Raw genomic sequence first — 17,736 nt, 5'->3', positions numbered from 1 at the left:
ATAATAACTATTCTGCAATCTTCAGAGATGTGAAAACTAAATACCCAGTCGGTACGGTACGCTATTTCAAATAAGAATGAAGTAAAACAACAGTCCATAGTCAAGCACTTATAGTAGATTCCTCCAAATGCTAATTATTGGGATACAAATCTCATAATCATGTCCGTAACAGGTTCGGTAATATGCACGTCCAAGTAAAAGTAATGTTGACTTTATTTACGATCGTGGGGCACGTTTACATATAGATTACATACATCTAAGCCGCTACTTAACGAAACTACGTAGTTTAAAATGTCATAAGTTTAGTTTCTTTATAGTAATGATGATATAATATATGTACAACGTTTACAATATACGTAATATTATGTAGATATGCGTTATGAAGTTGAGGTATGCTATGATGGGTTAGCGATTGAATGTACCTTCTCGTTGTATCACGTCAATCGTAGCATACAATACAGCCGCGTTGCGAATGCAGCTACGGTTTCTTAAATAATTAGCAAACACCATTCAAGTCTCTTGCCAGACGACATTCATACGAAATAATCGAATGTCGGCTGTTGGCTCGTACGAATATCTAACGGCCGGTGCGTAAGGGCACCCAGTAGGGTTGAATCCTGCAAGGCGACTGGGGCAGGTATTATCCTGTCGATTGATCGGACGGGGATTTGAAATTGGAACTGTCCGTGAAATAAGTTGCACCCTCGCCGAGTGTAGCGTGCCTGTAATGTAATAGCACACTTCGATCATCCACGTCTCACGCTTCGTCAGTTTGTCATTTAGTGTAAGTGTTTCAGGTTTATTAAACGGTTCTTCAAGTCACTTTTGACCTGACTCGCGCAACAACTATGTACATATACTCCATTGAAAAGCACACCGTTAGCATAAGAACAAAACCTTACAGTTTCTCGATTTCTTTACTTGTTTTCATTCCTTCCTTCTTCGATTTACCTTACCATGAACCTTTTCCGCCTCATATTGACAACTTTCAAAGATCGAGGATATGCCCCTTTTTCAAACATTATCAATATCAATTCTCTATCCATCGATTATTTCTCATCAACATAATTACATCTATCTTGTTGCAATTCAACGCTTTGTACCGTTCAATCCGAGTATTCCAAGATTTAAGATTTGTCAACAATTACTCATATGCAATGCATGTGAAGCGAGATAACGACTATGTTTTTTTTATTGAATTTTTTTTTTTTTTTGTTTGTTTTTTTTTTTTGTATTTTTTCTTTGCATAATCACCCATTATTATTACACGCTGCTAGATACAGAATTATGTGGCTCTTTAATGATTTTGATACAACCTCGGATACGTTTTTGTGAGAATACTAAAATAATGAATAATTATCTTAATTATGGTAGTGTAATAGTAACAATAGTCATAATAATAAGGTTAATGATGAGAACAAGAATAAAAATAATAACTATAATTATCATAATCAATATCTAAATTATTATTCATCTTATATAACAGTCTTTTTGGCTAATCTTCAAGCTATAAACAATAAAATATTTCTGTTCTCTTATGTAACAAACTGGAAAGGAAACCATTACTACTCTCCATTGCCTTCCAATCTTTAATCAACTTTCAACTGGCAATTTGAAATTTCCTAATACTAATCCAAGTTTTTTACCACTACTCTATGTATATCATGTGTTGATAACTATCAATTAATAAGTATATTTATAATGTATGCATACATGTATACTATTAACTATGACTAAAGAAATGATTCATCCTTCGTTTCAAATTTATACTGCATAAATTTTCAAGCACATAATTGTCTACATCGTTTCTCGTATTACATAGTGGGTACCTATGTATAGTTATAAGAAACTTCTAGATTGACGTTACAGAATTATACATTATGTGTGTGGTATGCGCGCTATGAGTTGGAAGAGTAAAAGGCGACGATAACGAAAGTCATTGAGTAGAACGAGTGGTTAAGGGGAGATGCAAAAAAAAAAAAAAATAAATAAAACCATCTCCTGAACATTTACACGCGTGAATTAAGAACGGTACGTAAGTTTTCCAGTTGACGGGATACAGAGGCAGTGGAAAAAAAATTACGGGAGACTCATGATAGGGATTTAAATTTTACCGCATGTAAGATTAAAAGTGTTAAAAGACTGGAGTTGATTCAATTTGAATGCTGAACAAATTCGTTTACCTTTTACAGTTCCACATAAATTATACACACGATAATGTAATATTTGAGATTCGTTGTTCCAAGTTAGTTTCTATACCATTACGGATGTACAATAATGATCAGGTATACTCTATATACAAACGACCCAGTGACAAAGACCGCACCTCCATCATATTTTGTAGCTTGGAAGTCGGAGAAAAAAGTAGTAAAAAGGTGACAGATGAGAAATAAAAACACAATACGTTATTTAAAAGAGAGAGAGAGAGAGAGAGAGAGAGAGAGAGAGAGAGAGAGAGAGAGAGAGAGAGAGAGAGAGAGATATGCATACAAATGTATGTGTATACAACCTATATTTTAATTTTCGGATGACTGAGAAGCTGCGATGCGGTAAAAATGATTTTTATCGAGTGCATGCTATTCAAAAGAAAAAGAATTCAAGACAATAAATAAGTTAGAGATTTTGGTTCAGCGATCCGCAGCGGTTAAAAGAAAAAAATTATATATTTATGCACGTATATAGGTATATATATACATATTTTTGTTACCATACAATGCATATAATATAGGTGTATGTTATACCGTATGCATGTATATTTACCAAGCCTAATATAGTATATCGAAGCTTAAAAAGAAGATCCTAACCGTTACGTATAATACCATTCATTCTGCAATCGTGCCATCGCTGTTTATTCCCAAATACTTAAAAATAAAACTGGCACACCTATAATTTGTAGATCCAAGCTGGGCCAAAATCGTTGCCCAATACTTGCCGTTTCTTATTTACCGTATTCCTTCGAATACAGCGTATGCGCGTTCGTAAAATTGAATTTTTGTCTGGACCTTTCCTATGTGCGGTACGTGCATATGGCGCGGGTGGTGGTCCTTATACATGTGGGGTCGAAAAAGAAATTCATGATGGGGCGTAATTTCAAATTATTCGAAAATATGCTCATTCGCTATATTTCGTACAGAATCTTATTTCAAGGTTTGTTCGTAGGTAAAGGAAAGTTCATATTCTGGAATATTCTATGAGATTCATCTTCGTTTCAGTGAAAACTAAAAAAATCACAAATGGGGCATGCCATGAGCAGCGTTTCCTACGTTAATACGTTATATTTTTTTTTTTTTTTTTTTACGATGACAAGTGATCGGATTCAGTAAAAAAATCACCTGAATACTTGCATGCCATCGACTGTGATATTACATTGTGTTGCCAGGTGGGTTATTCCGTTAGAGTGCTGACTAAATGAACGCTAGTGTTTCGTTTTAATTTTTCTTTTCTTCAGATTATATCTGATTGACAAAACGATATTTTTTTTCACCGAAAACAAGGTAAATCTCATTGAATATTCGAGATTACGGTTTTTCTTGCCTACGAACAACTTTGAAGTAAAATTCAGTACAAAATCTAGCGAATGAGCATAGTTTTTGATAATTCGAAACTTTCCGCCTAAACAGGGAGACTAGGGGGATGTAATGAAAATCTGAAAAAATGAGGGAATTTTTTTTTCACCATTTGGTACCAATTAGACAGGCTCCGTCATGAATTTTTGATTTTGACCCCTTATAAGGACCAGTCTAGTGGATACGTATGCGGTGGCATTTACACAAACGTCCGCATTGCGGTCAGTCCACAATGCAGACATTCCTGTAGTGTTTATGACTCTGAAAGCTACTTGGTAAACTCTAAACTACGAAAATCTGCGTTACGTTTGTCCTTTTCTTTTCTGAAAATAACATCTCATGCTCCACCTGCCGCCAAATGTACGCGATCCAGCAAGATATATCCAGTACTCGATTCATTCGCGATAAAGAGTAATGTCATTGCACGCACACACACACGCGCGCTCACAGAAACACACCCACCCACACACACACACACAGAGATGATGCACGCCATGCAACAGCTAAACACGACGCGTCTGATCCAAAATAGAGTTTTATTACACGCACTTGTGGTGGAACGAAGCCCGAAATCATCATGTACAAATCTCACATTACAACAAATAGGCAATCCACGATACGCTCGTGCTAATAGGAATGAGAAGAAAAAACAGAGCCGTTTAATTCTATCTGGCCAAGCACTTACAGCGGATCCCTCAGAATTTTAATTATATCGAGATGTAGATTAAAATCTCACAATCGTGTCCGCAACACTTTCCGTAATGCGCAGACATCCACACCTCACATGCGAGATTTATTTACGATCGTGGGGCACGTTCGCATGCATAGACGATAGATACAAGTCTAATTGTAAGCCGTTACTTAACGAAGTTACGGAGTTTAAAATGTCGTAAGTTTCGTGTCTTTAGTCTTGTTTGTTGCGGTAGCTCCGGGCGTCGTGTTGTCGGTTTGGGCGAAAAGAACACCCTGATACATTACCCCGTTCAACTCCATGCTGACCACCAACGAATTTTCGCCGCTGCGTCCGTCCGCTGTTTAAATGCGATTAGAAGATTAGTAAAATGGGAAATAAAAAGGGCAAAGCCGCTGCCTCGATCGGCCCGTACCTCCTCTATTGTCAATTTTAATATGTGCCCCTACGAGTCCCGCGGAAACCGCCTTGTCGGAAGCACAGGCATCTTCTTCGGTCATTAATCGCTTGGCCGGCGGTGCCCCTAACAGCATCCCTTCGGCGTCGTGGTCTCTTTTCGCCGGTACCGGCGTGCCACTGGATTCCGGAGGACTGCTTCTTACCGCGGGTGAAGATATCGGCGAGGATCTGCGACAATGTGCGAAAATAACAAGACGCAATTTGTTGGAAATAGCGGGACATTGTACAGAATACCTGCGCATAGGTATAGGGCATCTAACATACAATAGATCGATATAATACATTATGAGATGTCTCGAGGTGGTTGCCGCCTCTTATAAAATCGATCTTTCTCCCGTAAAGTCGCTAGTCTTTGACGGTACGAGGCTGCGGCGTCAATTTCGGGCTTACCTCAGGCCCAGGTCAAGAGCTTCCCTCTGCGGTTCGGGACTGGCGGCTGGCGGGACAGGGGAATGTCTAGCTGGCGGCGAGTGAGACTGCTGGTGACTAACCCCCGGATAGACGGAGTTGTTGTTGTAAATGTTCCACAAGGTCATTCGAGACAACTCCAGGGCGTTCAGAGCAGCCTCACGGGTCGACGGGGATGGGGGTGGCGAGGCGCTTCCTTGTCTGTGAATCATCGGAGGCGGTGTTCCGGTACCGGGGTTGTGCAGCTCCTTCTGCAAGAGTTTTACGTACTCGACCATGCGAGCCTCGAAATCCGACGTTCCCGGCATTGGTCCTGGAACCGGAAACAAAACTTTCACCCGGCGTTTGCGTTTGGCGCAAGGTGTCGTTCTTTACCCACATCATTACAAGAACGGACAGCGAGTTTGTACGCTTTTTGAAATCTGACATTCCCCGACTTTTACAGCTACCTGTATTCCAGCCTGAAAATAGGATTTTTCCAATAATCTTTCAAGAAACATGACGCTGATTAATGACAATTTTATTTGCACACTAATACTAATACCTTTAATTAATATTAACCTAGTAACTGTCTTACTGTCTGACTATCAATTTACAAAAAATAACCTGAGATTTTCCGTAAGAAAAAAACTAAAGGGGGTTCGATGTTAACTGTTATTGAATCTTGGTGATCGGTCAATTATGTAAACGTATTTTTAGTCAACGTTTCGGCCCGGATACGGGCCCTCCTCGGAACGATCTATTTATTTAACTGTCAAGAACAACAACTTGTACTCACTTACCAATAATTTATAATAGCCCTAAGAGTATTACATCTATAACATTTAATGTCTGATTGTACTTCTATTATAAAAAAATGTTTGTTGTTCTTGACAGTTAAATAAATAAATCGTTCCGAGGAGGGCCCATATCCGGGCCGAAACGTTGACTAAAAATACGTTTACATAATTGACCGATCACCAAGATTCAATAACAGATTATATACGAGGTCGAGAATTCCTACTTATCATATTAAAATTTGGGTTCGATGTTAAGTAATATACGTTACAGAATGCACGAAGTGGCACAACGAGACAAAATTTTCGAGTGCGATCATTTTTTTCTTCAAGATCGATGGTACTTTGTATAAGAACAAGTTTATCTCTTCGACAGATTCAAAATTCCAGTCTTATTTTCGAAATTCCCTGAATTCTGCCGCTTTTCCAGGTTTTCCCTGTGCGTACGAACTCTGATCGAAAACGTAAACGAATCGCGTAGGTTAAGAGTGTATTCTGGTATGGAAACTCGGAGAAATCGACTCATTTTTCTACCGCCTATTGTTATAGCTACATCTTTTACGAATATTTTGGCTCGAACCCGATGCAAAATTTCCAAAAATTAAAAAAGTCACGAGCACTTGAGTGAAACGATGTACGACCGTTCGGTGTCCGCCGCAATACATTTATCGGGTTTAAAGCTAGAAAAATCGTTCTGTAAGGATTCTGCTAATGCGGGAAAAGGCTTCCGATGTGCCCAGGAATCGCCGATCAACGAAAAGAAAAATTCACATTTCAGCTGATACAGAAATAAGCCTAAAAACCGAGGTCGAAGCATTAAACTTCAAATGCGTTTATCACAAAACTACATTTTTCAACCTGGCTGATGCAAAATCTCGAGTTCTATCGAACCGATTGACTTCAAATTTGATACGAATCTTCGGTATGCATCCCTCTGTAACCCCTACCGCGGGCATCGCGAAATGATTATTACAAGTGTTTGAAAAAAAATTAAAACGTCGCAAACAAATAGGAAACAAAATTCATTTGAGCTTCGGAAAGTCGCCGTTTTCGTAATTATTTTCTCTCTCCTCGGTGTGTGCTGTAGCGACATTCTTACTAATCAAGAAAGCTCGTTGTTTTTCTGTTTCGGATGAACGGAAGCACTGGAGCCTGGACGGCTATGACTATGGACATATATACTATCGGACTAAAACGGTATAATGGGTGAGATTACGAAAAACCATCGGACCAGGCAGGTTTCGTACATTGGGAAGCCGTACGTATTCCAGCTTTGTTCTCTGGAACTTCTTCATCTCACGGTGGATGGTACATAATTGCTCGCCACCTACCCGTGTAAATAACTGAAAGTTGAAAATGACTTTCATTAGATCGAGCCGTCACTTTTGAGCGCTCATCGTTAGCTATATTGCGGCAAGGTCTGCGAGCGTCCTGAATCATTCGCTTATGCGGTATAATCAAGCGGCAGTTTGCCCGTCTCCTGTTTTTCCGTACTCTCACAGCTTGCCGACGCGGCGACGGTCCTTCCCGGCGAGCGTGAGGAAGGCTTTTGTGCCGTAGGTATGTACATACCGTTCAATACTAAATTAACATCGTTCCGTTGATTGGCACCGCTCCATTTTTCTCGCTCTATCCCGACGCGTATAGAGAGTGCCTCGAACTTGGGTGGATGGGAAATTGTTTATTTGACTGGTTGCCCCGGGCTCGGCCCGTCAACGACAAATGAGCTGGGTGCACGGGAAGGAAATGCACGGAAATCTTTCACGAAATAGTTCGGTGTGTAGGTGTACGGTACCGCGAGGGAGATGAATCCTTTCCGTCTGTCCCATTCACTATGCTCACAGGGCACCGTGCGTCACTACGCGTAAGCTGCGAGTAGGTACCCTGCATACGCGATATTGCGCTGTGAGTACCCGACATCGGTATGTGGAAACAGTCGGACAGGCACGTGGTTTGGGGCATGAGAGACGAGACCCGTATAGGAGTTGCACGGGTGCTCGTGAATTACGGAGGTGTTCAGTCCGGGGGCACGAGGTGACGCTAAACGGATACACCCACGAGGCGGCTGGATAACGGTTACGTAGCTGACGGGGTGATCAATCGCGGCTAGTACTAATTAAAACGACATCATCCAGGTATTAATTACTGCGTCACATGATAGGTAGGTACACCGATTTTATATATTATAATGGGACGCGGACTCGCCGTGTAGGAGCATCAAAGCAGTCGCGCAAACAAATGACTAACGGGCTGGTGACGGGCGAGGACCTAGTTTTAGAACACAATCCGTATTATAATAATATCTCAGACTCCACGAAAGCGGGGTTTATTTTAAATCGGTAGTTAAGGCTGCGAGGTTCGGGCCTCCCCGGAGATGATGATGATGCGAGCGGAGGAGGCGTAATTGATTGTAAGATCCCCCGGGAGACAGGCGCTAATGGATGACTCCCGCTAACGAGCATTCCAGCTGGCCCCGGCTACCAAACTCCGAATCACCCTGTTCACTCGCGGTTCACCGGGGTCGTTCCGCGCCCCCTCGTCCGCCCCTCAACCTACCTGACGCGATATCCATCCCCGAACGGGTGTAGCCCCAGCCGTTCGGTAATTCAATTCAATTCAATTCAATTCAATTCAATTCAACTCAATCGCAACCTACAGGCCCGACACCGCGGATTCGTCCTGCAGCGGAATTGGTGTTTCTACGCGTACCGTCTTACGGTAACCAAGTTGGATCGGTATTGTACACCGCTTCGAACCATCGCGGCATCCGCGCGGCGTGTAGAGGCTCTGCGATACGTATACCGGTCCGTACCGCAATGAAAATCCGAATCAGCGCCCCGGGCACTGATTCTGTTTCAGAACCAACCACCGCACGAGTACGCGCCGTATTACCTAATATACCTACGTCGGTCTTCTTACCCGCCGTAGACATTGATCGGGTACGCTGTTAAGAATATTCGTAAGCTTGCCACACATCCGGTATACAAACGTCCGGCAAAAAGTAAAAATTTGTTGTTTGAAAGCGAGCAACTCGGCATTCTCATTTAATTTGCGATCAATTTTCTTAACTTTGCTGCCTCTTGCTTAGAAATATGCAAAAGCGAATATTGAATTTATCACATTGTTGTGGTGAATTTGTTATATTTTTAAATTTACTATACCTTTACTGTGCGGCATTTGGAATTTACCAAACATGCGGCCGAAGCTACGTGACCCGTGTACAAAGAAATTCGATAAGAGTCTGTTAGAATTGAAAATATGTTGTGGCAAAAGGAAACAATGTACATCTCCATTAATTTTACTCTACATTTTCGAATGCCCCATAACTATAGATTCAAAAGTCACTCGTGTGGACTTTAAATTCCGCCGTAGTCTGATGTCGAATTTCCTGGAACCGAATTCTGAAATGTTCCAACGTACTGTATTTGAAGAGTTTCTCAACAATCTTTGGGAATTACGGAATTTTCTTCTGTATCTACTCAACTTGCGCAGGTATGAATTTCATACGAAATCCCTGACACGGTATCAGGTTCGAGCAACGCGTAAAAAATTACCATGTAAATCTTGGAATTAGTAATCAGATTTTAAACTTGTTACAATTACACCGTTAATTTACTGTCACGTTCTGAAGATTAAGTGAATTTGGCTAGTAGTAGCTTTGCTCGTCAATTCATTCGAAATTGTATCGCGAGTAGAAATTTTTAAGATATCTTATTCACAAGCTGTCATCGACCGAATTATTTGTCACGTCCGTGTCACGACCGGTCCATTGTATTACGAATGAAACGAAGTCATGATTTTCCATACGGTATTTCGGCGTAGTTATAGGTAAGGGCGTATGATCATACTAATCCGAACATTGCAAGCGAACAAGGTTCGAACCCGGGCAAGAAAAAATAATGCTGCGATGCCTTCTAATCGATACGAAATGCGTTTTCATCGAGTAGAGTTGCCGATAAGTTATTAAAATGATGTCTGTGCTCGAGAAAAGTCAATGATATCAATTATCAAATCGTATTTTTTTTTTTTATGGATTCTTTTACTTCACAGTTTTAGTACGCAGTTCCCATAGAGTTATTAAACTCGTATAGTAAATTTAACAAAGTGTAATTCAAAATTCCTGTATCGAATTTGCAGCTTATCGATAAATCGCATAACGATATCCAAGTTTACGATATTTGTCGCACTGATGTTTAGCAATTTTACCAAATACTCCTACTAATTACCAACCACCCAATTACTAATAGTAAAATCGCTTATCACATGCACGGTAAATTCCCAATACCGAACGCGAATAATGCTTCCCATACATTTTTAGTAAATTTACAAAAGAAATTTAGAACAGCGTACTCACTTTGCAAAATCCACTTACCGGCGTTGAGGGGTTGACCAAGCGGCCCTTGCGGATGTTGCGGATGATGGGGATGATGGGTCATCGTCGCGTGGGCGCCAGTTCCGTTCACCAGAGACTGGGGCACGTGGTGCTGACCACCGGCCGCCACGGCCGTAACCAGGGACAATGGTGACATTTGGGCGTGCAGGGACAACGAGCTAGGGGTATGCGTACTCGCCCGCACCATCGATTCCCCGGGTCCGCCGGCACCCGCGTACGCCCCGTAGCTGCTCCTCCGGCCTTCTCTCCGGTTACCGTCGATCGCCGCCTGGAGCTCAGTTGGGGTTGACAGCCGCCTCTTTTCGCACTCGTACGGGTAGAGATACTTCATGTACCTGAAACGTCGGCCGACATGTCGTTAGGCTTGATTCGTGTTTAATTGCGCCCGATGCGAGGAGAAACCTACTCGGCGTTAGGCACTTCTTGCAAAAGGTGTTTAATACACGATACACGCAGGTATTGGACAACGGGCGATTTACGCGCCGACGCGACAGAGGAATCATTTTCCGCGGAAATTTTTCGACGTGCGCCTCGTTCCGCTGGATCTTAAATCGAAGGAAAGGGCTTCTACGCCGGGAAGCCGGACGTTTCGAATTCACTTCAACGAGCTTGCGTGAAAGCGCGGTACGAAATCAGAGAACAAGAACCGCGTGTCGTTGGGCATCGCAAGCTGCAATCCGAAATCTGCTGTTTCGGAACTGTACGGAAATTCAACTTTTCGAAAACTCAGCTCCGATCAAACTGCGATTCCAAGCGTATGCGTAAGGGAGATCGGGGCAAAGTGAAGCATTCAGAAAAAGAACATTTCCTTTCGATTATCCAAATGAAACTTTTCTATTCCCGTTCACTCGCAAGCATCGAGTATACCTATTTCACATTTCGAATCATCTTGTGGAAAAACATTTCGCGCAGGGGAGAAGCAGGGGTACCTACCGGCAAGAATTATTCATTCAACTTTATCTTCATTAACGATTGTTGCGCTCGAAGGTGCAAGTAGTGAAGACCGGGGTGAAGTGGGACACTTGAGGAAAGAGCGTAAAATGATATTTTCCTGTTCACTTGTGCTAAATCGAGGAAAAAATTTCACTTTTCACACGAATTTCGGAACTGCTAAATTTTCCTCCGATCTCTCCTGCTTAACAAACGAATTTCAAAAATATGGTTCTTAAAGGTGTAGTCAAATTTTATACAAACCGGTAGAGGATTTGCTGTAGCTCGAATGACGATGCATTATGCAGGGCCGTTCAGCGTGTGCCGTACTTACGCAACTTACCGTCGAAAATTGATTGAAATAATTATCCACCTCCGACAAATATCTATCCATGTATACCTGACGGTGGTATGTGAGACGCCTTCGACGCTACGCATCCACGACAAAAAAACAAATATATACACACACACGCTATTAAACATGTAGCTGATAGACGTGTAAAAGGTATGTTACATATAGGTGTATATATATGTATATAACGCTGTTTCTTATTTATTTCATCCAGGTACGGTCGGTCGGTCGGTCGGTCGGTCGGTCGATCGATCGTCGTGCCCGAAGTGCTGCGTGCCTATGCAGTCGCAACATAAACGTGGCCTGTAATTCGCGAAGCATCGTTTCGTTTTTACGATTGTCTGGCAGACTGACGGCGCGCGAGCGAGCGCGAGCGTATCCGTTGACTCGTCGGTTCGCGGAGTGCAGCCGCGCGTTTGTGTGCGTCGAAAAGACATAAATCTCTCTTTCCGGGCGATAATCAAATTCACGCTGGCTCTTTCGTCCGCGCATACAGCTAGCTGCTCCGCTTGTGCCGATATGCCGCGGACTGCTCGCCGTGTCGTATCCGCAATACCTCTGGGTAAACATCGGCCAAAGTCTACACCGCTGGGCGTATAAAGCGAGCCACCTTTTCGTTAAAAAGACACTTTCTACCGAGTCACTGTGCACCGGGAAATCTCTCGCCGGATATTGCAGAAACGGCGAGCGACGGCGAGAATAGACGAGAAATCTCAGTGGGCAGTCCCTCATTTTCTAACCGAACATTTTCGCACCGATACGAGCACGTAGGTAAGGCCGTTTCAGACTCGTCTACCTTGTTGGAACGAACTTCTTATCCCTTCTTCGGCGCAATCGCCCACGACGTCATTTTCGGCGTGTGCGGTGCGTAGATGCGGTATGGTAACACGTAGGAGATATGCAGGAGGCTCGAAATAGCGAAAGAAAGGGAAAACGAACGGGACCCGAGCCCTTTGCAGCCTTTGAAATTCATCTCGACCGCAGCAATTGTACTAGAATGAGTTTAGATGACCGATTTGCGCACGCACGCATATTAACCTCGGCAACGGTCCGCGTTGACCGTGTAAAGACGGCAAGAAATATAGCCACATTCCAGGCTAGAAAGTGTCAAAGTCTCGTCTGTCTGCGCGTCGACTGTTAAATTAAATCGACTGTCTCATCGGATGATCGTTAATCATTATATTAACGTCCGTAGCCTGTCAGATTTGGTAACCTGAATGCGATGCCGGGTCGGCGAACGATACTCTTGCTAAATTTACCATTGTCAAAACGTAAAAGTAGGTATTCCTGTGAGCTCGGACGCAGATGATGTCGCGGAGCTGGTAGAGGAGGGGAAGTGTGGGGGAAGGAGGAGAAAGGAAGACGGGGGATGCGAGGACAGAGGGATGGATAGGAGGGTAAAACGAAAAAGAACCATGGTACATGACGAACGGAAATTGTTGTTGTCGCGTGCCGCGATTTCGATAACTGCACTTCAAACGACTTACTTGATGTCCCGTGGGCCAGTTTATGGGTATAATGTTCGAAGTGATCAACGAATATCCACTGCACTTGACACCGTACGTATATTCGTAAACATATATACACACGCGCGCGTCGATCCTAAGGCGTATATTCTGTATGCATGCAGGTAGATATACTACACATACTGTGTATTATATAATCGACGCTGCGAACGAATTAACGAAGGAGCAGTGGGTAGGTACGGGACAAGTTGATGCGGTCAATCGACGTGACCCCTCGGGGCAGGAAAGTGCGTTCGGTCGTAGTTGCGAGGAGCCGGTGGTGAACAGAGGCGAAGACGTTGTATAGATTAAACAAAATGGTTTTTGAGTGTTGCCAGAAGGGCCAACATTAATATTATGTGCTCCCAATGCTTTTGTGTGGGACCGCCGCGTATATTTTTGTTTCCGGAGGCCCATAAGGCGGATGATACAAGCCGCCATCTTAAAAACACAAATACCGCCACGAAACCTGCGGTAATGATGATAACACTATCCAAACATCGGCTGGCCAAAAAATATAAATTCGCCGCGCTTTGAAGTTTCAAAGGTTCGAGTCTCGGCTCATAACACAATGCTCGAGGACGCGCGCGCTTCTTCTATCCTCCTCCCCCTCTTCTTTCTTTTTTTAAACGCTTATACACCCATCTTCCGCGTACATCCCTGCATCGTCTCTGCGGTATCGTTCTCCGATCGACAACGACAGCTAGTTTTAAATACAAACAATCCCCGCACGATGAACGTCCCTGCTCCCTGCCACGCGCATACGTATATTTGTCCATATGTATATAATATGCTGCGATATCTCTATTCCGCGGGCCGATATAAATTTCACGTCTCGATATACAATGCGTATAATATACCGTACGCATATCAAATTATCCGCGTTCAAGTCCCGGATGTATTGTTATACGCGTGTCAAGTATTACACGTGCACGTATTGCCTGCCGCGAACACGAGTATAAACTTGTCGTGCATGAGCGAGGTAGTGGAGTGGTACTTACTGTGTGCGCAAGGTGAAGGCTGCCGACGTGATGCTGGACGGAAGATGAAGTCCTTTGATGATTTCCTGCCATAATTTTTTATTGATAACGTCGACCAGGCCACCCCTGGCTATAACCAGGTTGTACAATTCGTAGAGATCGAGAACGGACTTGGCCATGATGGGTAACCGATTGATCGGTGTTCCTGAAACAGGGAGAAAAAAGTCCGCTCTTGTAGGATATTTCGTATGCACCAAGTTATACGGGATCCGCAGCGAGCTATTCGAAACAGAGTTCCGTGCGCCGTTATAGTACGCGACGACGACAGCGTACGCCAAGACCCTAAGGAAAATAGGATCATGAGCTCCGCCGGGTTCGGGGGAAACGATGGAGTTTATAGGTACGCGCCGCGCGGCGTGTCGCGCGTAGGGCTTGGTGATAAGGTCCGACGGTAAGTGGTATAGAGAGAGAGAGCGGAGATCGCGGAGGCGCGCGGCTCCGCGGCGGACCGCCATTGAGAGAGCGCATGGACGAAGGACGCCGGTCGCCATCTTGCAAGTGCGGAGGAGCCGTGGTAGGGGAACCGGCAATTTGGGGCTATCGAGACGGAAAACCCCATCCGCAGGGTCTAGATTATTGGCCCTGCAATTATTATTGATATACGCGCCTCGCGAGGTTGAGGGCCATTCGAAGCGGGCTCGTCTATACACCGGCTATAATACGGGGAGCTACGGATCTTCCCGCTCCTGCGTGCAGCTCGAGTCGTTCGCCGCAGCTGCAACGCGTTCGTTCGACGCGTCCGTACGTGGATAATTCGTATGTACATACTTACTTGTCGCACGGGCCCAATGTACGTAGGGGTACGCGCGCCGATACGTTATACCTGCCGTGTAGTAACACACGCATGTGTAGTAAACGCCGAGTACCTACGCATACCGCACGGGTATACCATGCTAAACCGTACGCTCGCCGATAGGTCAAGTTACAAACTCTAAGAGGACTCGCCTATAACATCCGCGGCAATCGCATGCAGGTTACACAGCGTACCTATGTGCATATCCAGTCGCAACATGGCGTTCTCGTAGCTCGCCCAGGTTCTTATCTATATGCATACCTAATATACTCTACAGGTACCTACGGGCGGGTCTAAGCGTGTACATCATAACGATGTACATTGATGAATATAATTCTGGAGGAGGAGAAGGGGGACAATAATGTCGCGGAGATAATTTTCAATTGGTCGCAACGTTAATATTATACTTGGCATTATACCTATTCAAATTAACTGCCGATACAGCGGCACTCGCAAGGCACGTACCCGATCCGTACGAATAATGTATATAATATGAAGAGAGAAGTCTCGGGAATGGCGTAGGAGGGGCTAATCCCGAGGACAAAAGTTTTACGAACTATCAATTTGCTTGCTTGCAAAAATGACAAATGAAACGAAATACAACGTTCGGAGATTGCCCGCGGTATGCCTGTATACGTGGGTATAATAATATTATTATGTAGACGTGGAGGTATGGGTACCAAATGAATATAGGTATATTACGTCTGACTGTGTGACCAAGTGCATACGTACATACCTACCTACCGTGTATGTACACCGCGACGCAACGTTTATCGGCGGGTGCTGTACAACGCGAGCTCATTGTTTGCTGCGGCGAGTGCAAATGGTGGCGTTGGTGGGGCGAGATGGGATGGGGAGAAACGGAGAAGAAAAGTAGAGGAGTGAAGAGGAGAGGAGATGGCGAGAGAGAGAGAGAGAGAGAGAGAGAGAGAGAGAGAGAGAGAGAGAGAGAGAGAGAGAGAGAGAGAGAGAGAGAGAGAGAGAGAGAGAGAGAGAGAGAGAGAGAGAGAGAGGGAGAATATTTCAGGATGCGATTACGACTTTTCTTGGTAGGGCGTCCAATCAGCAGTTATTTTTATAATGGCCGCCGTACCAGTCAACGGTGGCCATTGCATGCATCTTCGAACTCGCCAAAGTATGTCCTTTGCTCATAGAGTAATGCACGGCAGCGTGTGCCCCATACCTTAACGCGGTTCGCTCCTCTGGCAAACGTTGTACCGGATCGTACCTGCAACGTTGCAGCCCGCGTGGGTCTTTTTCGGCAAGTGCCCAGTGACGCTGGGTACTGCAGGGGATGAACCACTCAATCGTATTTTACCGTCTGTCGACGATTAAACTTCTTTCGAGACACTATTTTTCGTTGCCAATATACACATCGGGGATAGGATAACGTGCTTTCGTTTATTTCAAGGAATACGTTCGGAAAACGAGACATCCCTGCTTCATCGATATTGTTTTGTAAGAACTCTCATGTCAAGAACTACGATGCCAGTAATTGAAGTCAACAGACCTATAAACGCGGATGATGTTTCTTATGACCAATATCCATGCAGGTCCAATGACGCGCCAGCGTTGAAACGGCATTTGTTCCTCTGCATCATTGCACCCCTGCGCTCGAATATTTTTTAGCTGGCTCGACTGAAATAGTCAAGATTCTTTTGTAACCGGACGATTCGGAGGTTCATCGGGAGTGTCGAATCTTTGGACTCCATTTTTTCTTGTGTTTTTTGTTTCGCAAGTCTCGTACAGGTCGCCCGACGTGTTCCTTTCTGGCGGAACAATCGCGCTGGAGGAAAAGGTGCGGAGAGAGAGGGTTGAGACGAAGGCCGAAAGCTTGCTCGTAACGTCGTGCGATTTTTTACGCTATTTATTTCGCATGGTTTTTTCCCCCCTTTATTTCTTATTTTTCTCCATTACTCTTTTTTGAATCTTTTGGGACGTACTGTTCTTGTTTTTTCTCTTGGTCCCTTTGCACCGTCTCTCCTCGCAGGCGGTGGGAGGGTAATTGGTATACGAAACAAAATGTTGCATTTTATGGGTTATTGTGATGGGCGACTCGGAGAGGAGTGTCCAATCTAATAATCGTCGGTTATGCTGGAAGCCTTTATTACCGAGACACACTCGCATATCGGAACACGGATTTGCGAGTTTGGGTCGCTGCGTACGTGTGCTGTGCCTCGTCGTCGTGTGTGGTGTGTATTATGCGTTGTGTGCGAGCGTTGCGCTGCGTGCGGGGCATCCGCTGTGTGCAAAGTCGAACGCCAAGGGCCGCCCCCCTCGATCCTCCGGCAACTAGCTCCAGCCTCAACACACCGTCAGAGAACGAAACAACTTTTCCCAGAATCTCGCGTGACGACCGGTGAATCTGCTCGATAAACCTCAGAGATCCTAACGATCCTAATAATCCGTATACTTTGCTACTTTAATACTTTAATAACTCTCGCCAAGAGTCCGAAAAGGATGGACCTTTCCTGCATATCGAACTCTCCGCAATATTCCCGCATTCGCCACACCATTCCGCATTTCCATTTTACTTCTTTCCTCGGCCCTTCTCCTTTTTCGATTAATTTTTTTTTTTTTTTTTTTTCTTTATTCATTACCCCTACCTTATTTCCATGTTACCGAAATTCAAAGTAACGGATAGTGCCACCAAGCTAGCGATGCGCCAAAACGGTATATACCGTAATAACAGCACTACACACACGAGGGATCTGGGCCTCCGGGTCGAAGGAGCTTCCGGCGTTAGCAGAACGATCAACAGCGTAGGACCGTGACTACTTGTTAGACTAGACGGTAGTTTCATACGCTACGTGAATCGCGTGC

General features: G+C 44.2%; 1 protein-coding gene across 2 annotated transcripts in view; it reads right to left on the bottom strand.

Moving 5' to 3' along the window:
- Positions 1 to 195: 195 nt before the first annotated feature.
- LOC124185939 (protein dead ringer) overlaps positions 196 to 17,736 on the bottom strand; it is a 93,658-nt gene continuing 76,117 nt past the window's right edge. Inside the window, exons 6-10 of one of the 2 annotated variants that reach the window (XM_046577180.1) lie at positions 14,082 to 14,265; positions 10,255 to 10,628; positions 5,107 to 5,437; positions 4,672 to 4,884; positions 196 to 4,599 (exon numbers count right to left, since the gene is read on the bottom strand). In XM_046577180.1, the coding sequence (XP_046433136.1) occupies positions 4,446 to 4,599; positions 4,672 to 4,884; positions 5,107 to 5,437; positions 10,255 to 10,628; positions 14,082 to 14,265 (1,256 nt within the window). In that variant the 3' untranslated portion in view covers positions 196 to 4,445. The remainder of the gene's footprint in view (positions 4,600 to 4,671; positions 4,885 to 5,106; positions 5,438 to 10,254; positions 10,629 to 14,081; positions 14,266 to 17,736) is intronic. The other variant, XM_046577181.1, reaches the window with a different exon arrangement.

The sequence above is a fragment of the Neodiprion fabricii genome, chromosome 7 (genome assembly GCF_021155785.1).
Source record: "Neodiprion fabricii isolate iyNeoFabr1 chromosome 7, iyNeoFabr1.1, whole genome shotgun sequence".
Lineage (NCBI taxonomy): Eukaryota > Metazoa > Arthropoda > Insecta > Hymenoptera > Diprionidae > Neodiprion > Neodiprion fabricii.
This window is presented reverse-complemented; position numbering and strand designations above follow the sequence as displayed.